We start from the raw sequence: 21485 nt of genomic DNA, 5'->3' as shown, positions 1-21485 counted from the left end.
TTCTTTCCTTCTCAACGATCAAACTCTCGCTTTTATAACTAATCGAAACAGAAGAAGAAACATTTATAGACGACGGAAAGGCTATTCCTTTCTGCCACTCTTTAGGATATTTGGCCTATTCGGGCTTCTTACGCCCATTCAGGCGTCCCCTTGGTAAGTTGACGGAGATGACTTTATATAGGTAACATTTGGGAGGAAAACTTCTATCTTCTAAACTTGTTAGCGACATCCGCCGAAGAGGTTTATAAATAGGTGAAAATCTGGTCATTTTGAAGCTACTTTTACCCTGATCTCACTTGAGAAAGAATTGAGAGAAATTCCTAGGTTTTAAAGATCCAAAATGAGATTGAATTAGACAAGAATTGTAAGGAAATGCAAGGGAGCTTGTGGCTAAGTAGCTAGCCGAGTGTCATTATGATCGTGAGTGGTTCTTATAAATCATTTTCCAAAATGAAAAGAGTTTTTAAAATATGTTTAAATCCTTGCTATAATTCTGTTAAGACCATGTGATTTCTCTCATGTTTTCCAATTCATAAAATGTATATGATTTATAAATGAATTAGATTTGTTATGAAAAAGAATGATGTGATGAGATAGTGTGTATTTAAGAAATGCATAAGATCTTATAGAAGTTGAAATGATGAAATGTGATGGGATTCCTTATCCATGTTGTGTTCTGGGATAAGATGCTCTATTTTTGTTGTATGTTTTGAAATGGAATGTTTTATTCATGATGTGTGATCTTGAGTAGGATGCCTTATACTTGCTTTGTGATCTGATATAAGATGTCCTTTGCTTGCTATGTGATATGGCATTGGAAGACACATCATGCGTAGTGGAATTAATGGAACTTGCTAAATGCGTTGAGTTTACTCTACACAACCACAACTTAGATAAAAGAGTGTAGTAAACGCTTGAGCTGAGGAAAATGGTACAAAGATGTAATTGAACATGAAATGTCACACCCTATCTCACAAGCTCCTCAACGCATTGCCTTACGCGGTATGACTTGAACATTTCTGACGCGTTAAATGCAGAAATCTCAGCTTATGTCTTTAAGTTTTGATTTAAATGCTTGATGACTTTACACTTAAATTCACATTTAAGACGATAAAACACTTAATACAACAGACACTACAAGAAATTAGGGAATGCCCTAAGGGTGAACACATGCGTTGGTCAACGTATTTTTGACGCGAGTCACAACGTCGAAAAAACATTGGTTAACGTGCAGATGGCCCACGTCGGCAACAACATATCTTCGATGCAAACAAATCCGACGTATTGACAATGTTGGTAACAAGCTAAACACATTGACTACGTAGTTAGGTATTCTGACGTCGTGTGGGAAAAATTTTTGCCTAACGCATGGACAAAACGTTAGGAAAAGTCTTTGAGCCTGACGTCACCATGCGTCGGAAAATCTTTCTATTTATTAGTTTTTTGATATTATCATTATTATTTTGTTTTTGTTATTGTTCAATATTGTTCTCGATTTCGCTCCGTTTGGCAAAAAATAAAATTCGTAATAAATTGTGAAAATTAAGAAATTGTAATTTATAATAAATCAAGTATGATATATATATAACAAAACGCACAAATAATATGTTCAAAATGTTTACAACAACTACATTAAAGTTTAAAAAAAAAAAAAAAAAAAAAAAAACCTACACTTAGCTATCTTCTAGATATTCAGTAGTCGCTAACGCCACATAAAAAACGCAAAACCTTCAAATGAGATAAAAGTACGGTTAGAATATCATAGATGCGGAATCAACCAAATTAAATGTTGAAAAGTACGTACCCATGTGTTCATGGCCCTTTATGTGCTCGACTCATATCCTTGATCATCTTCCTCATCCTTTCCATTTGTCATGCATAGTTTTCTTCCATTCTTCGAACTATTTCTTCCATTTGTCTATCATGGTCTGCTATTTTTTTTTATCAAGGTTTGTCACTAGCCGATCCCGCTCCTTCTCCCTTAGTCTTTATTCATCTTTAATCATGTGGTTAGTGTTTTCAAGGCTATCCTTTAGTTGGCGAACCTCTGCCATGTGTGCCTGGTAGTCATAAGAGGAGGAAGAAGCGGAAGCAGCACTCTTTCTAGACTTGGGTTTAAGGCTCCAACCAAGACCCTTTGAGTAGTCCGGTTGTCTACCCAAAATAGTCTTGCATATCTTGTTTCCAGAATAGTGGTTGAGAACCCTCTAGGACGGGTTGGGACTGAAATTCCAACATTTGATTCTACACAATACAAGTTGGGGTTATGAGAGATCATCATTGAAATTCAAATAGAAAGTAATAAAAGAAAAAAAAGAGAAAAAAGAAAACATCTTCTTCTTTAAGGAACTCATGTCCCATTTCTCTTGAAATTTCTCACCTCTCACACCATTCTTCGGCACTACCAACTGTCAACCGTTGTGGGCTGCTTGACTCACCAAACAACGACCAACAAGCCCCACCATTTCCTGTCCTTGCAAATATGAAGGTGGAAGTTTCCATTTTGTCATTGCTTAGCTCGCGTTGCACCTGTCGTTTGTGTCCAACTTTTTGCACTAGCCACGAGCCGCTTCTCTCTTGCCCCTTCAACCACCGCGCGCGGTAACTCATTGAAAATTAATTCAGGCGCATATCCATTGTCCATTCAGATTTGTCGCTAAACGTAAGATCAGTTTGGGGTTGTTTTAAGGTGATTTTTGTTTTCCTATTAAGTTTCGATTTGATTTTCATAATATCCATTACATTTTGATGTTTGATTCAAATTTTGAAGGAGTTTGAGCCGCTGTCTAGTCATTTAGAAGCTTGAAATTAGGCATTTTGACACAACTTGGATAAGATTCTTAGCTTTGTGGAGCGGGTCTTGAGTAGCCACCTAATTTTAGTGATAATATTAAATAACCCATGATGTTGGATGCTAGATTTCGAAGTTTGAAGGTAGTTATGGTACTGTCCATTGAAGTTTAGATTACTTTGTTAAGTTCTTGGAAAGTTTGGATTAATTTGGTTGAGTTTTCCTAGAGTTCTTTAATGCCCATTAAGTTTTCCTAGATTTGAATGTTAAGGGTTGAAAATGAACTTTCCTTTTAACTTTGAAGTTTTTTTGTGTGTTAATTCTATAAGCTTCGAAACATAAAATGGTTTTAGGTACTAATTTTGAATTTAGAAAGCTGTTAATGTGCCATCAATGCGATTTGGACAAGGTATTATTAAGGCTTTAAGTAAATTTAATGAGATGTCACATAGTCCTACTGTATTAGCATGAACTTGATATTATTCATGTCGTTTGAATGAAAGATTAGAGACTTTAGAGAACTATGAAGCATTGTTCATCGTACTTAAGATTGTTTAGGATAAGTGTGGATAATCTCTCAAGTTATTGACTCTTTAGTTTGACGGTGAAGATTTGTTTAATGATCTAAATCTCTCACATTATTGATATTGTGAGTAAGAACATATTAATATAAAAGACCTATTGAGTTTGCATTAAGTTGGGATGGCTCATCTTGTTAAGAGTTTAATGTGAAGTTTAAGGTCAAAAGGCGTTTATTTTCGTTATAAAGATTAAATTTATTTTTGATTTTAAATCTTTATTACTATTATGTTAAAAACATTTGCCTTTTAACTTTTTTAACTTTTTTTTTTAATTTTGATTTTTATTGTTTTTTATAATTCTTTATAGATTTATTTTTTAACCTTTCACTCTATTTGATTTATATTATTAAACTTTTATATTTAAATTTTCTTTTAAAACTTTACATAACACCTGCAGCACAACAGAAGTATTAAATTAATATTTTGAACATTTTTAAATATAACAAAATAAGATTAATAATCAACACTAACCTACTTTCATTAGTATTTAGTATTTATTAATGTAATTATAAATATTGATTGAATTCTATCCATGTTTATTATTCATAAAGTTTTACTATATTTGGTAAATATTTTTACCATTTTGTCATTTTCAATAATTTTTCTTTTAAGAGAATTATTTTTTAAAAATTAATTCTATAAAATGAAATTATAATTATCGTGCAACTTTCGAAATACGAAAGAAAAAAAATTAACTGTATATTTGGTAGCAAATCGAAAGGGAAGAAGAAAATAACTTTTTGAAATATAAATTATTGTACAAATTTGTAATTGAATTTGTATATATGCAACCTTTAAATAAACTAATACTGTATAGGCACAAAAACAAAAATAATAACAAAAGTAACTTGAGGACTCTCAAGAATGACATAAATTAAAAAAATTACATTTAAACTTTAATATATTAACCAGCAGTTGATATTATTTCACATTCAAACAATACATCGTACCTAAATTACTCTAGAAAAACGCAAATTATGAAAGTGATTATAAAACTGTGTAATAGTTCAACAAATAGATACATTAACAAAAGATCTGTGTTCACGTTACTTTAGAAACGTACTACCTTCTTTAAAGTTGAATGTTTAAATCTCCTAATCCATTTATAATATAATTAAAAAAATTTGAATATAATTTAAATCTCCTAATCCATTTATAATATAATTAGAAAAGTTTGAATATAATTTAGCTCCTATATTTTATTATCCATTCCTAATTTAAATGTTTGGTGATTTTTTTAACTCTTTTTATATCTAATAGTATTTTGGGTTGGATTATTTTCTTACTAGAACTTATTATTAATATTTAATGAATTTTGAATAAAAAATAAATTTTAAGGGATTAAAATTTAAATTTGACAGGAACATAAATTAAGATCCTATGCTCCAAAATGTTATTTTTAATCTTTTAAAGAAAACAAAAAAGAATTATTAGGAAGGAGAGAAGAATTTTAATATATATATGTATGTATTTTAGACATTATAATTTACACACTGTCGCATTTAATTTCCATCAGTGTCCAATAATACATTGCCACGTACGCCCATCCAAAGATCCCGTTATGCCTTTATCGCTTTGGCTTTTATTTATTATTTCATTTTTTTCCCCACAAACGGTAGTTTTTTAAATTCCAACGGCTATCTTTCCCGACCGACCCAACGCCGTTGGATCTTTTCCAGATCCAACGGCCATAATTTCAAACTTATTCGACCGTTGTAAGAGACGCGTCCGGTCTGTAGCTTCAAAAAGGGCATTGTTTCCTCATTGCTTCCGAATGAATTCATGTTCATTTGAAAAAGAAAGTGTGTGAGTGAGAGAGAGAGTGAAAGAGAGAGACCTCAAGAAGAACTTTCTCCGTCTTTTGATAATATCAGAAATGGCTTCAAGACCAATCGTTCCCCAACAAATCAGAGGTACACCATATTGTTCTTCCTCCTTTACATAATTACGCATTTATCTTTTCTGGGTTTCTTCTGAATCTTCGTTTCTGAATATTTTCTAAGATTCCTCCTCTGTTCTGTAGTAATTCGAATTCCTATGGTGTTTCGTGTACTGTGTTGATTTCTTTGTGTATTTTCTCTGGAAGATCTGTAAATCGGTATTGTTGGGTTGGGTTTTGAGCATTTGATTTGAATTCCAGAACGAGGAAATCACTGGCTGTTTCATGGAGTCTTGTATTCTTTTTTTATTATTATTATTTATGTATTCTTTCTCTTGCTTTTGTATTGAATTGGGTTTCTTTAATGAGAGAAGGTGAGGCAGTGAACGGCGGAGGAAAACAAGCAAAGGGCGCAGCGGGAGCGGAGGCAAAGAACCGCCGTGCACTGGGTGATATCGGGAATTTGGTAACTGTTCGAGGAATTGATGCAAAGGCAAATCGCCCTATTACGAGGAGTTTCTGTGCTCAGTTGCTTGCCAATGCTCAAGCTGCTGCAAAGGCTGAAAACAATAAGGTTTTCCTCTCACATATATTTCATTCATTTAGTTTCCGTTGTCTTCTTTGTCTCAGGATTAACATGTTTGACCCTAATGCAGAAACAAGTGCCTGTTACTATAGATGGGGCTGCTCCCATTCTCGATGCTGGTGTTGTGGCTGTAAAGAAAGCAGGTCCTAAGCCAGCCACTAAGAAAGTCATTGTAAAACCAACATCGGAGGTTATTGATATAAGTCCTGACACTGTCGAAAAAGTTGAAGAGAAGGAAGCCAAATGTGCAAAGAAGAAAAAGGAAGGAGAAGGGCCCGCAAAGAAGAAAGCGCAGACTCTTACTTCAGTCTTGACTGCTAGAAGCAAGGTAGAGTTTTCCATTTCTTAAACTGAGAAACCAAGATGATTCTTTTTCAAATTTGTGACAGATCTCTAAAATTTGGTCATTTTTGTGCAGGCTGCCTGTGGTATAACCAAGAAACCTAAAGAACAGATCTTTGATATTGACGCTGCAGATGTTGGTAACGAGTTGGCAGCTGTTGAATATGTCGAGGATATTTACACCTTCTATAAAGAAGCTGAGGTATGTATTGATTTGATATTTTCTTGGTTCGGAAGCCGTCTGTCTGTTGAGTAAATTCACTGAATCTGTACCGTGTGTGATTTGTATATAGAACGAGAGCAGACCTCATGATTATATGGATTCACAACCTGAAATAAACCCTTCAATGAGGGCTATTTTGGTGGATTGGCTGGTTGATGTCCACAACAAATTTGAACTTTCACCCGAAACTTTCTACCTCACGATCAATATAATCGATCGTTTCCTTGCGACAAAGATTGTTCCAAGAAGGGAATTGCAATTGGTGGGAATTGGAGCAATGCTTATAGCCTCCAAGTATGAAGAAATTTGGGCTCCAGAGGTACTTAAAACTCGAGACGTGTTAAGAATATGAGATCTCTCCTGCATCGATTAGAATGAATTTGATATGTGCTAACAGCACATTTTCTGTTGTAGGTAAATGACTTTGTGTGCCTTTCGGATAGAGCTTACACTCATCAACAGATTCTAGTGATGGAGAAGAAGATACTTGGGAAGTTGGAGTGGACCTTGACTGTTCCCACACCATATGTTTTCCTTGCTCGATTTATCAAGGCATCCAAAGACTCGAACCACGAGGTACAAGAAATCAGTACAACTCTTTTAGGGGATTCCTTTCTTGACAGTTAATTAAACTGATTTGGACACCGAACTTTGTAGATGGAAAATCTGGTTTATTTTCTGGCTGAACTTGGAATAATGCATTACAATACGGCAATGATATATTGCCCGTCGATGATTGCTGCCTCAGCAGTCTACGCCGCTCGATGCACGCTGAAGAAAACACCTGCTTGGGATGAAACCCTAAAAAAGCACACGGGTTTCTCGGAACCGCAGTTAATGTAAGTAAATAATCAACATAGAGTTTGTGTTTAAAATAACTTGTGTACATGATTAGAGCTGATTTTGTAAGTTTGGTGGTTTGTTGTTTCCTTGATATAATAATAGTGATTGTGCAAAGCTTTTGGTGGGATTCCATGGGGGAGCAGACAAGAACAAACTTCAAGTAATATACAGAAAATACTCGAGTTCAGAGCGAGGAGCGGTAGCGTTGATTCAGCCAGCCAAAGCTTTGTTGGCTCTAGGTGGTGGTGTCCATTGATGCTTAAAAAATGACTGATGATTCAATTTTTTTGTTTTTTGTTTTTATTTTGGGAGGTTTGGAGAAATGGGGGGACTGGTTTTTTGTTTGTATAATCTCTCATCAACAAGTTTTATGTTGACTTTGACGACTCACTCTCTGTTGTGACAAAATGGGGGGAGGGGGGGCTCTCCTAACACCTTTCTTTACATCCTCTAAGAAAATGAAGTGTGAAAATCATGAATGGGTGTTTTCTCTTCTCCTTTGGATCCTTCAATGAATTTCTATTTGCATATTTTTGCTAGAAAATTTAATTTTAAAAGTTTTGTGGTGTTGGTCTTGGAAAAAGATTGGATAGATTGTGTTAATAGCCTGAATACTTTTCAAGATTAAGTCTTAGCAATTTTGTGCGACTTTTCAAACTCTTTAATTGAATCAAATTTAATCAACAACACTTACGCACTCTCAAAACCTTGAGTAGTAGGCCAAGAAAACTTTGAAGAAGGCTTAAAATTTAACCCTTGTTTACCTGTGTAATATGGTTTTACAAAAACATTGATGTCTCATTTTGATTGAAGAAACAAGATGTTCCAAAGCTCTTTTCCAGAAAGGAGTTACCAAGAATCCACGTTGAGTTTATACAACACTTTTTTATTATCCCTCTAAAGAAAGAAACTGAACTTTTCCATATAATTTGAACATCTTGATTATGAAGAGAATCTCCTAGATTCCTTCAATCTAAATCGAAATGAATACAAGTTTTCGGTTAAATGTAATTATTTTTTATTCAAAATTCGAACATGACTGAGAATCTCTCCAAAAATAATTTATGTGTAAAACAAATCATACCACAAGAATTACCTTTTTTTTCAAGAACTGCTATGAGACAGACACGAATGTATTCAGATAAGACTATTTTTAAGAATCTTGAAATAGGAAAGATACTTAACATATCAAATTTTTTAGATGGTTCAACCAAAAGAAGGATTTGACCATCCACCATTAAGGAAAAATGAATCTTGAAAAACTCAAAATAGAGAAATTAAGGCTGATTATGCTCCAATCGAAGATGTTGAGATCAAAAGCTTTTATAACAAAAACGTTATAGCAAAACCCTTTCAAATCATCGAAGAATCTAAAGAGAACAAGGCTTGCACAAATAAGGAATTAAAAAGTATCCAAATTCAAAATAATTATTCTAACGGAATACTTTCTTCAATTGCAACATAGTCTTCAAGCTTGAGGAAATTATAAATCCTCCTCTCGAAGAAACTCCTAACATTTTCCAACCTCAAGAAAAAGTTAAGTTCAGAACTAAAAAATAAAGACTTATTAAAGAAATTGATCATCGTCTAAGCAGCCTAAAGGGTGAGAGTTCAATAAACGTTCTTAATGAAGAGGAAGTAACTCAATTTACGGAAGACTTTTAAAATCTCTTTGTAAATGAAAAAAAAAAAAAAAAAAACTGATCAATAAAATTCCACCCTCCACCTTCATATATGTCTCCAATATCAATAGGACCCCATTATTTCAAATTTATGATATTTTAAACAATATGTTAACATGTTCTCTTGCTTATGAATCTAATGGTCTTTCAAATACAGAGACTTTTAAACTACTAATCAAGGGACAGTGGATGCCTAAAATTATGACGGGATCATGTGATAACTTGTAAAAATACAAGTTATTATAGCTGTTTAGGTAGAGTAATGAGACCAAAATGTGTAGTAAATGTGTCAAAATGCATAACTTTTATTGTAAATTCATAAGTATTCAGAAATACACTCTACATAAGTCTACATGCCTATTTTACCCTATTTTTATTGTTCTTAATGCAAGATTAGGAACAAAATAAGAAACTAGTAAATCGTAGAGGAACTGACACAAAAGCTACCAAGAAGATATTATCTGATAAGTACAATCTCTAGGCGAGGATCTACGCCATCACTTGAGATGATTCACTAGAAGACAAGAATGACAGTTGGAGTTGATGTGACTTGACAAGGCTGCAATCGATGCTGACATGTTCAGAAGAATATAATTTTTCCATCGAAAGTTGCCTATAAAAGAACTTCATCTCTACCAAGACAAAGTGTGCCTCAATGGGCCAAACCTTAGAGAGTGGCAAAAAGGAGTAGCATTTCTTCAAACCATTTCATGTAGTGATAGACTCGAAAGAGAAGTAATACAATCATCTCTTTGATCGATTGATGGAAAAGAAAAGGCTCTAAGGTTGCGTTGTTCCTCAAAGATACCATGAGGCCTTGAGATGCTTAGGCAGAACTTCACTAGAGATTCCTTTGAGTATGAAGAAGAGATGCATGAGCCTCAGTTTGAGCTCGAACAATATGTTGTCTCGAAAACATTATGCCCAATGGTCTTTGTGTCAAGTTCGGTTGACAAGCTTTCCAAGTATTCTTTCTCTTACTTCACCCATGTTATCTCTTTGTAACTCTTTCTCTTATTCTCCATCATTCACAACTTCTTGATGGTTTTTCTGGATATTGATCTTGATGAAATCTTTCTCCTATCATTTCCCTTCGTATTAATCATTTCTCTTGATGGATATTTACGAAGAAACTCAACTCAAAAACTCCTGAAGGAGCGGGTCTTTAAACCAAACAAAATTTCAAACACACGTAATCTGTAAAATTGCACAAGTAAAAGATTGTTTTAGTTTCTTGCGTTGTTAGAACACAAGTTTTATTAAAGATTCTTGAGAACAGAGATATTAAGTTGAACTTCTATCATGGAACAAGAATTGAGAATTAATGCATACCAAAACCAATTAGTTATAAAAATTACTCTTCATCCGAACTACATTCTTCAAAACCCTTTTTTTTATCCTTGGCTGTTTCCAATTCGATCAATTTATGCAAGATCAAAGGAAATGTCTCTAATCCTAACATGAATACACTAATCTTGCAATAATTCATACAATGATGCTTAGCGCTTATATGAAATTTGCATTCAAGAACTTTAATTGCATGAGTTGTTGTCAATTCAATCAACAAGAATTCAATTAAAATTATTCAACAAATAATGCATTAAATTCATCAAGAACACATGATAAAATTCGATAATATAAACCCCTATTACCAAAAAGATTTACCCTTTAGTTCTTCATCATCCTTGGGAAAGCTTCAAACATCTCAAGTAAAATTTCAAACAAATCTTGAAATGAATTGAGAGAGAAATATTAATGATCTTTGAAAGAGATTCACAATAAATAGATAAGTGTTCTAATGAAAATTATACAGTATGAAGCAAAAATGAGAGAAATTGGGTATTTGAATTCAATTTGCAGCGAAAAGGCCTACATGCGCTACAATAATTTTTTATTTTGTCAAAGTTCATCATAGTGTGGTGGGGCTTGGCACCCCGTCAAAGCGTTGGCAGCACTCTTGTGGCACTACGACGCTTTTGCATTGTGATCAACTGCAGGCATAGTGGCGCAACTAGGTAGCATAGCGACACTTATTCACCCACTGCGTTCATGTTTTTGAGCATACCAAGCTTTGCAAGTTCAACACTTGTGGTCGACGCTTCAGTGGCATTTTTGTAATTATCTTAAATCTAAATAATTATTTTCTACAAAAAGAAGAAAACTAATGTATAAATTTCACTGATCATGAATATTTTGACATAGAAAATACAACATTTTCAGGGTGTCATCACATCATGCAATCCAAAAGCCATAGAATTACAAAAGAAACATAGTACACAACTAATTCAAAGCACAAAGGATCTTTTTTTCTACATTTCTAACCTTATCTACCTTCTTAACAAATTACATTGCATTCTATAAGCTTGAAAGTGTAATCATAAAGAATTACAACTCTCACAGTTTATGACCACCATCATCCATGTTTTAGTTGTAAAACAAAAACACATCAAGTGACCTAAACCTTAGGACTACATATTTAATAAGTACAACAAAATCAAAATAATTTGTTTTCGTCCATATTGGATGGCTTTGCAACCATTATATCTAAAAGTAAGTGAAGCACCATTTGAAGTAGATTAAAGTATTTGGTGATTAAATAAAGTTTGATTTGAGTATAAGAGGGTGTATTATGCATTTTGTAAGGATTCTAGTTTTGTATGTCATAAAGAAACAAACATGTGACTTCTTACATATATATATATACATATATATATATATATATAAAAGAAACTTTTGTAATGAGAATATAAAGGAAGGAAGAAATAGGTGATGGTATGGATGGATAGATTGAATTGAAAAATGATAGAAGAAATGAGTTGCGCGTGAAAGACACGCGGTGGAGGAAATGATGATAGGGGAACAAAATCTTATGGATCTTTACAACACTCACTTTCAGGTATTATTAATGAGACCCATAAATCCAGGAAAATAATTCTCATCACAAAATTTTATCAAAAAATCATAACAAACAAACAAACATTAAGGGAAAAATAAAGATGAGGGCAAGGAGAGCATCAGCAACAGTTCCTCCACGCCCCCGGTCCCTAGTGAGAGAAAAGAACTAAGAGGAGAAAAGAAAAGCTACAAGAAAACAAGATCCACCTCGAACCTCTCTTCACCTTCAACCCTTCTGTGAATTGTGACCCCCCCCCCCCCCACTTCATCATCCATCATCTCTTCTTTCACTTCTTCACTCTTCATCTTCATCTTCATCTAATCTTCCCAACCATCCTTACCCCTCTTCCCTCTTTTCTGTTTCTCTTCCTTCTTCGGATTCACAGACGGATTTCTCTATCTGCCTTTTCTTTATTTCTCTTTCTTACTGTTGCTAATCCTCTTGATTCATTTGGGTTTTCTTTACTTTCTGGACTTCTTTCCTCTTCTTGGGTTTTTCTTCAAAGGGGTATTTGAACTGTTGACCAGGAGGAAGAATAGTGAATTGAGTTGGAGTTTTATTTGGGGAATAATGAGAGAAGAACACTCGAATTGGTTTTCTAGATGGGAAGACGAGCTCCCATCTCCAGATGAATTGATGCCTCTTTCTCAAACCCTAATAACCCCCGATCTAGCTTTGGCTTTTGATATTCAGAATCCCAGCAATAGCAGTCCGCCGTTGCCTTGTCCGTCTCCGCCGCTTTCAAATCCTCTCCCTGGTTCCGGCAACGGAATTGTGCCGCCAAACTCCGCGGATTTCGGCGATTCTGCCGATTTGGGCTCCGGAGCCGCCAGCGACGAGCCGGCTCGGACTCTCAAGCGGCCGCGCCTTGTTTGGACGCCTCAACTTCACAAGCGATTTGTTGATGCTGTTGCTCATTTGGGTATAAAAAATGCTGTCCCCAAGACCATAATGCAGCTCATGAGTGTCGATGGGTTGACTAGAGAGAACGTAGCTAGCCATTTGCAGAAGTACCGCCTCTATCTCAAGCGAATGCAGGGCTTGTCCGGTGGCGGCGGCGGCGGAGGTGCTGCCTTGGTTGGTTCATCCGATCCCGCTACTGACCATTTGTTTGCTAGCTCACCAGTTCCACCCCATTTGCTTCACTCTGCTCGCACCAGTTCAGACCATTTCTTGCCCTATGTTCCCATGGCCACTCTGCAGCAACACCACCATCACCAGCAGCAGATGGCTGCTGCTGCTGCTGTCGCCGGCCATACACAGCTCCAGCCGCCGTATCATCGGCAGGTTGGACATTTTGGGTCGCCGCCAAATGGTCAGTTCGAGCACCCATTTTTAGCTAGACAGTCCCAGCCTATCCATAGAATGGGAACACCAGTGCATAATTCTGTTCCTAATTACATTGAAGATTTGGAATCAGCCAATGCCACTGGAGGACGAAAAGTCCTCACCTTATTTCCTACTGGGGATGATTGAGCTTGTTTGTTCCTCTCCACTGATCTTTTTATGTTCTGTTCTAATTCTTGTGAAAATTGGTATAAATGTCTTATGGGTCCGATCTGAAACTCTTGATGTTATCTTAGTTGTTTCTATATAGTTCTTTCTAATGTCCCCTGATATCTGTTTAGTTGGCTTGGCTGTTATTAAAATATGAAACTCATGACCCAATCCAAAGTGTTCACTAGCTTACTCCTTTTACAAATAGGTAGTAGAGAGACCCATCCCTTTAATGGTGGTACATAGAGGGAGATAGGGAGTTTATCTTTAGTCTGTCAAGTTTCCCCACATGTCCTGTTCTTTATTGGTTGCTGTCTATCATATCCGACAACTAGTTCCTCCACGAGTGGCTCCAACATAATAATGCCATTAGATTTTCTGCTTGCAGTTCAGATGTCAAGGTGAGGTTCATAAAATCCCGGAACCTACTGCTTCTTGTGTAATCAGGGTGGAAGAGATTCATATGTTGATATTGTTAGGATGAAGAAGCAGCCAGCTGAGTTATATTTTTTTTGCTTTCAGAGCTCGAGGGACAGAGGATGATGACGCAGGCACTTAATATCTATCCCTAGGTCAGTTTTCTGCAGAGATAGTATTTCTCTCACTTGTATATTATAAAAGTTGAAAAACTCATAATATTTGAGCATCTATTTTAACAATTCTGAGTTCATTAGAATGTTGGTGTATTGACACTGTTACATGAACATTTTGATGTGATCATTTTGACATCTCAGTAAATGAATCCATATCTTTGACCTTCTTCCTTTATGATCTTTTCATGTGTATGTCTGTCTGTATGGATTAATATGAATAGCATCACAAATCGATAGCATTGAGGATTTTGGTTTAGAGTGAACGTGTCGAGTTGATGATCAATGCTTGCAGTTCAGACTCTTGCGTTTTGTTCTTCATTGATTACTTACTATTATGATAACTCGATTACTTGAACATAGTACTTAAATATTTTTAAATCCCCTAAGAGGTTGGTCAGCAAGTTCAGATCCTTCTAACTCCAATATGATATAGTACTCCAAAAGATAAAAAGAAAGAAAAGTGGATAAGATAAGTTTTGACCTTTAACAAGCTGTTCTGGTGGGTTCATGTACATACCAACGCTATTATTAGGCCATGGCAACCATATGCTATCCAATTGATGAAGTATTTTATGAATCACTGTTGGGTAAAATCAAAGAAGGGTTTTTTTTTTGCTTGAATCTACGCTGCACTCAGCGATATCAAATGGTGGAGCATTTTGTAGATATATCAGTTCTTTGATAAGTGAGAGTTGATGATGCATATTCATCACCCTCTGCAATGAATAGATGAAAATGTTTAGTTTGTGGAAAAAGTAAGTTTCTTGCTTCATCAATGGTCTTCTAAGTGATCTGTTTCAGCACTAAAGCTTGAATCTGATTCAAGCATTGGTTTCATATTCAAAGGAAGTTGATCTTATCTGCAATCTTTTCCATTTTTCTGACTTCTTAAGAAATGTAAGAGAAGTGAAAAGGTGAGAAGGGAGTTGGATTGGTTGGGGTTAGGGGGCCCTTAGCTTTTGGGAGTGTCCTTTATAATGCTTGTTTATGATCTTTACTTTATTGAACTTTTTTCATAGTTGACTACTAGGTTTTGTTTTGCGCCTCATAATTGTGCCCAAGAAACGGATCGTATTGCTATTTCTATTGGAATACAGAAAGGGTATACTTCTATTTGGTCTTTACTTTTGAATTGTGTTATTCTAACTCTTTAGTTGGTGGATTATTTTAAACTATTATCTGTTTATTAGGTCCATCACTTCCAAGTATCAACGTTGGCAAAGTTTCTTCACTATTTAATTTATTTCATCATTCTTTCACCAAGATTCTGACAATGACATCCATGCCTCAATAAGTTGGGAACAAAAACAGTTTCCTTTTCCCTGAAGTTTCAAATGAGTGTGTGTATATATATCATAGAAGTTAGTTTTGCTTAAGAAGATTGAATTACAAATTTTGTATCCATGGTTAATTTTAGTTCCTATAATTTCAAATATTCTCGTACAATTAAGATATAAGATGATGATTCAAACCAAAGTGAGAGTATTATTATTATTAATAGAAAGATGGGATAATTTTCATAAATATATTACATATAATAAAATGTAAGGGTTTTGATTTGGATAAGAAAGTTGATTGGCTTTCTTTCATTCTCTTTTAATGGCACATCAAATTGCAGTGTAGGTCCATTGGGGACACCAAATTCAATATCTTTTTTTGGGTTTTATTCTTTTTTTCCCTTTTTCTTTTCTTTCATTTGGAGATGAACTAGTTCTCTCTTTTTGTACATGACATTTACTTTCTTGTTTGTGTGAGAGAAAGATTCTTCCTCTTTTAAAGCTCCCAAATGGCATATATACTTTTTCTATGGTTAACATATCCTTTTAGTTTCTATATTTAGTTTTAGTTTGAATTAGTGGTTTAAGTAACTTATATTTAATGTCGGTGTTATTTAGTCCACTTTATTATAAAGTTTCGATTTTGAACTTTGATTCTCGTACGTCTCTTTTATTAGCGTTGTTCTTTCATAAATGTCGACGTAATTTATGTATAAGTTATGATTCGACACGATATAGTGACGTAATTAAAGATGAGCAGATTATCTAAATAAATTAAAAACAATTGATGAGTTGAAATATTGGGTTTTTTACAATATGATGATAAAGGAACGAACTTCATTGATTTTTTTATTTTTTATTTTTTATTTTTAATGGGTCTGAAATTATTTTATGAGCTTATTTATTTTGCATTTAGGATAGGTTTGGATTATCTATGAGATATATACATTTTTTAATAAGGATATTTTCTTTTTAACATTTTGTTTAAAATGAGTTTAAAATTTAAACACTTACTTCTATGGTTAAATCTTTGGTTAATTTTTATAGATATAACAAAACACCCAAATATTTATGATTCGTGTAACAAAATAAATAAACCCATTATATTTTCACAACCAGTTTGCTCTTGCATATTTTGCATATTTCGGACGATGTTTCATTTCTTTTTCTTTTTTGCGATTTATTTATCTCTTTTTCATATTATTACTTCTTATTTTTCATATTAGGGGTGTAAGTCCAATCTGAATAACCTATATGGGTTGGGTTAGGTTAGTTTAAAATATGAGTTGAGTTGGATTAAAAATTTTAGTTTTTTTCGGGTTGGGGTTAAAAAATTTAATTCAATCCAACTTAACCCAATATATATATATATATATATATATATATATATATATATATATATATATATATAATTTAATAAAAGCAAAGTTAGGAGTATTTTGTTAAATGATTATGTAGGAAGTTAATAGTATGAAAAGCTATCCGATTGTGTAGAAAGTTAAACGGTCGAATGGAAAGTTATTCGATTGTGTAAGATGTAAATGATCGTTTGAAGTAGAAAACTAAACGATGGTGTAAAGAGGGTAAAAGATCTTTTAGAAAGCTACACAAACGTTAGGTTGGGAATGAAAAGAAAAAAACTCAACTCATATTTTACGGGTTAGGTTGAAAAATTAATCTTGATTATTCGGGTTGCCAACTGAACCAACCCAAAAATATGTCTTGGGTTGAGAGACACCTATTTACACCCGTACGTGATTTTTTCATTTTTTCTTCCTTCTTCGTCGTCTCTCATATATATATATATATATATATATATATATTTCACTTTTACAAATTCACACTTTGTAAACGATCTTCGTCATTCCTCAAATATTTTCTCTTCTAGATCTAATCAATTGTGTACCAAGATCATTAGATCTTGCTTCAAACATACTTCCACAATGCTCACTTAGCAATGTGGGACAAACCAAAATGTGTTTTTGTAATAATGATACTAATTTACAAAATTTTCATCAACGACGTAACACCTTTCTGCAGCAGTTCAACAATGCTCTTCTACATTGTCACCAAACTTGCCTATTGTGCACAAAAACCTTGCCTTTAGCTTTTTTTGTTTCATTTTTTTTCTTGTTTTTGCTTGAGTTGGTTTTTTTAGCTTCCAATACTTGTTTTCTTTATAATTTCTAAAAACCACTAGCAAACACATTAAATCCAATAAAATGACTCTAAATAAGAGTCAAATAACGAACATTTTAGGTGAGTTTCCCATCCCAAACTTAGAATTTTGCTAGTCTCGAGCAAAGATAAAACAAGATCATAAAGAAGTTCCAAATAAGTGTGCTAAGTTATTCATGTCTTATAAAATAGCCATATGGAAACTTACATAAAAATATTCAAGCAAGTCCATTAGTATAATCATTGTAACAAAACATCTAAATACTTATGACCCATATAATAAAATAAGAAAAGTGTGAGACCTTGATCTAAGAAGGAGTCCAGTTGAAGAGGAGTCTTGTTGAGAAGAGTCATTTGACTAAGTGTAAGCAAGAAGCATTATGTGATGGATGATGCATGTGAGGAAGGGTGATGTGAGGAGAAATGCTTGTGTCGAAGCAAGGCGACACGATAGAATTAGTCGACGAGGAAGAAGCAGGTATTTAATGCAAAGAACTAGGTGTTCTATGTAGTAACATGAGGAGAAGTCCCTACACCTAAGTAAGATTGCGACAAAGTAGGCATTTGTTGAAAGGATGGATATTCACATGAGGTGACTAGACGACCCTCTGAGGGAAAGTAAATGTTTTGTTGCTTCTCAAAAAGAGAGTCACTCGATAAAGAACTGAGCATTCTAAAGAGATAAGGTTAATGTTAAAAAAAAAAATGTCTAATCACGAGTAACAATTGACAACGTGTCAAAATTGTGTTGGTTGTATGGTCTGCTGAGTGGTAGCTTGACATGTGTAAAGTGTAGAAATGACCTATCATTCCAAATAGTCACTATAAATAAGACCAAGAGGTCGAAAGAAAAGGGCATAAAATGCTAAGCATTCTAATAAATTGTTAACAGAAAGTGCCAAGTGTTGAAAGGTCGATCGAGGGAACTACAAAGAGAGGAGAGAAAGTTGAAAGCAAAAAAGGAAAAAATAAGCTAAGAAGAAGTTGATGCTAAGTATTGTTGTGAGTGATCTTTATAAATTAAATGAATGTTCTTTTATAAAATGAAAGAAATGCTCTGTGAATGATTATACACTGTAATCTTATGTTTGATGTTCAACATTTGAGAATGATACTAATGAGATGCGATGTGTTGCATGTAAAGCTTTTGGAGAAAACGTTTCTTATCTTGTTAAGTGTAATGATTGAATGATGTGTGGTGTGGTATGATGTATCACAAGGCGCTGGTGGAAATTTCAGGTTTAACGAGAGATGCTGGTGTAAGTGCATCCTAGGTCTAGACAGGTAAATGTTGGTGAAAGTGAATCCTAGATCTAGGTAAGGTTGTATCATGAGACGCTGGTGAAAGTGAATCCCAGGTAAAAAAAAAAGAGTGATTTTGAAAGGCTCTGGTCAAAATCCCAAGTCTATCGTGAGATTCTGGTGAACGAAGAACATCTCGATGAACGAAACATGTGGAATTCATTATGATTGTTGTGTTTGTAATTTGATGCGATGAGAATTTATGTTCATAAGATTAAGATTGTTATTAGTAAAAATGTTGTATTCCCTAAAAATATATTTTCTAAATTTATTATAGCCACCTAATTTTATCCTACATTTTTTATATTCTTTTTTTAAAATATAATAATGGCTAAGATTTTTATTTTTTCTTCTAATAATCATTTTTTTAAAATTTTCTTTAATGAGCATAATTATCATTTAAAAGGACAAATCAATTTATTTTAAAAAATCTTTTAATATCACATTTATCTTATTTGTACTATTTTAGAAAAAAAGAATTTATTTGTTTTAAATAAAATCTTCTAATATCCTTTTTGACTTATTTATATCATTTTAGGGAAAAAAAAGAAAATCAATTAAAAAAAATCTTTTAATACCAATTTGATTTATTAATTTTTCACAAAATCTCAAAATGTCTAATTTAATTTACTTTATTTATTTTAAACAAATAAAATTTTATTTTATTTGTATAATATCCAATTTTGATTTGATTCTTATTAATTTTTCTAATTTGTGGAACACTCTCGAGTCTATAAATAGGGACCTTTGTCATTTGGAAAGAAGGAATAAAGTTTTTTCGATATAGTCTAATTAATGAGTGTTTCCTTAATTGATGTCTCTAGGACTTGAACAAATGACTCTACTCTCTCTATGGTACAAGAGAGATTTCTGTTTATTGGTAGGATCATAAATAGGTTGTTCATTAAATGAGCACTGATATTTAAGGATTAGAGGTAACCCATGGATAAAATGGTAATTTAACCCAATTTGTGTTACGAACACTCGTGAAGGACTAACTTAATGTTATTGGTTTATATTCGTAGACACAAAAATATATCTACAGTGAGAAGAGTTCAGCTATGAGTCTATAATGGAGTGTACACACAGTTAAGGAATATTGATTAATGTGGTTAATGAGTTTAGCTAATTAATCTCATATCGTTGTAACTTCTGATCTATAGGTCCCTTAAGTCCCCTTTTTAGCTCGTAAAGGATAATGAAATTTATTTATATTCGTTATAATTTGAAATGTTCAAAACTATTTTGGGAATTAGTTTAATAAACCGTGATACATTGTAATATAAAGTTTATCAAACTTTATTATATAAATTTAATTTTGGATATGATTCAAAATTAATTTATGAGAGATAAAATATTTGAATGAGTTCAAGTATTAATTTAATGTGAATTAGATTCATGTTAAAATTATTGGTTAGGAGAGAAACTTATATTTATGATTCAAATTTAATTTAAGTTAAATATAAGATATTTAATTTAACTATTAATTAATTAAAAAATAATGAGTAGTTTAGTTTTATTTAATTAAATTAAATTAATATAAAACTATAAGATATTGGAGAGATATTCATTAAGTAAGATTTAAATGAAATATTAATTAAATATGATCTAATTAAGAAAAATTGCATCAAATGACAAAAACATATTTAAAGAAAAACAGTTTATGACACCAATTTTTTGCATATTGTGAATATGACAAAACTAATGATATCATACGGCTATTAGACGGTAATCATAGGGCTATCAAAGGGTCAATACTTTTAAATTTGATACTTTTGTAAATTTAGAAAATGTTGTGACATGAGCTTTACTATAATAATTTTTTTTGTTATTTTTGCAAAAGCCTCTTTAATTAATTATTAACTAATCGATTAATGGTTAATTAATTAGTAGATTTGAAATTTATATTAATTTAATACTTTTTAAATTAAAATAATATAATGATTCTCTCCGACTCCCCTTTCCACTCCACGAAGGAAATAGCTATAAATATCTAGAGAGAAAATTATTTAATCAATTAATAAAAAAAGTTAATGTTTTCGCTCTCTGCAAAAAAAAAAAAAGAAAACTTCTCTCTAAACATTTTTCTCATCCCAATTAATTCCCACAAATCAATCTTATCCTAGAGGATAAGGTATCCGACGGATAGTGTTCCAATTTAGAGATTTACTTTGTAGATTAGAGACATAAACAAATAAGTTATTCTTTCTCTAATCTATAATTAGAAAGCATGTTTAGCTTTTAAGTCTTAATAAGAAAATATGTTTTTATATTATTTTGCCTATATATGTACTATATTTTGAGATTCTCAAATTAAATTGAAAAATGGTTCGGTAAAATCTTCTGTTGTCCTACGGCTTTTATCCCTTTAGCTATTACGTTAAGAAATTTAGTTAACCAATTATATGTGAAAAACTTGATATGCATCTTCCAAATGTAGTTACAATATACATGTATGGATCTTTGGAAAATGAAATCTATATGAAAGACCTGAAAAATTTAAGATACTTGAATCATATAATTCAAACTCTAGATAATTATATTCAATCAAATTATATGGATTGAAGCAATCAGGACAAATGTGGTACAATCAATTATAAGTAAATAGAATGTGGTACAATCACTTATAAGTAAATAGTCAGGATTTACTATTACAGTTTTATATGTTGATTATTTAAATATAATTGGAACCCTGAAATAGCTTTCAAAGACAATAGAATATCTTGAAAAAGAATTTGAGATGAAAGACCTAGACAAAATGAAAATTTTCCTTGGCTTGCAAATCGAGTATTTAGTTGATGAAAATTTTATTCAT

General features: G+C 32.9%; 2 protein-coding genes across 2 annotated transcripts; both read left to right on the top strand.

The window, feature by feature from the left end:
- Positions 1–5125: 5125 nt before the first annotated feature.
- Positions 5126–7775, top strand: LOC101217210 (G2/mitotic-specific cyclin S13-7). Its single transcript, XM_004144275.3, has 8 exons — positions 5126–5285; positions 5626–5825; positions 5908–6165; positions 6256–6381; positions 6473–6721; positions 6817–6978; positions 7060–7241; positions 7348–7775. The coding sequence occupies exons 1-8, from the start codon at positions 5249–5251 to the stop codon at positions 7499–7501; spliced, it is 1368 nt and encodes a 455-aa protein (XP_004144323.1). The 5' UTR covers positions 5126–5248; the 3' UTR covers positions 7502–7775.
- Positions 7776–11887: 4112 nt separating this feature from the next.
- LOC101216969 (transcription factor MYBC1) lies at positions 11888–14088 on the top strand. Its single transcript, XM_004144274.3, has 2 exons — positions 11888–13721; positions 13843–14088. The coding sequence occupies exon 1, from the start codon at positions 12394–12396 to the stop codon at positions 13297–13299; it is 906 nt and encodes a 301-aa protein (XP_004144322.1). The 5' UTR covers positions 11888–12393; the 3' UTR covers positions 13300–13721; positions 13843–14088.
- Positions 14089–21485: the final 7397 nt, after the last annotated feature.

The sequence above is a fragment of the Cucumis sativus genome, chromosome 4 (assembly GCF_000004075.3).
Source record: "Cucumis sativus cultivar 9930 chromosome 4, Cucumber_9930_V3, whole genome shotgun sequence".
Classification (NCBI taxonomy): Eukaryota; Viridiplantae; Streptophyta; class Magnoliopsida; order Cucurbitales; family Cucurbitaceae; genus Cucumis; species Cucumis sativus.
Note: the sequence above shows the minus strand (reverse complement) of the source record. Positions and strands in the feature narration are given on the sequence as shown.

What these genes read in the sequence shown, in the direction of transcription:
- LOC101217210 (XM_004144275.3), top strand. Translation starts at nt 5,249, where the DNA reads ATGGCTTCAAGACCAATCGTTCCCCAACAAATCAGAG. An exon ending in CGTTCCCCAACAAATCAGAG is followed by an intron (nt 5,286 to 5,625) that starts GTACACCATATT and finishes TAATGAGAGAAG; the next exon opens with GTGAGGCAGTGAACGGCGGA. An exon ending in TTCTCGGAACCGCAGTTAAT is followed by an intron (nt 7,242 to 7,347) that starts GTAAGTAAATAA and finishes ATATAATAATAG; the next exon opens with TGATTGTGCAAAGCTTTTGG.
- LOC101216969 (XM_004144274.3), top strand. Translation starts at nt 12,394, where the DNA reads ATGAGAGAAGAACACTCGAATTGGTTTTCTAGATGGGAAGACGAGCTC.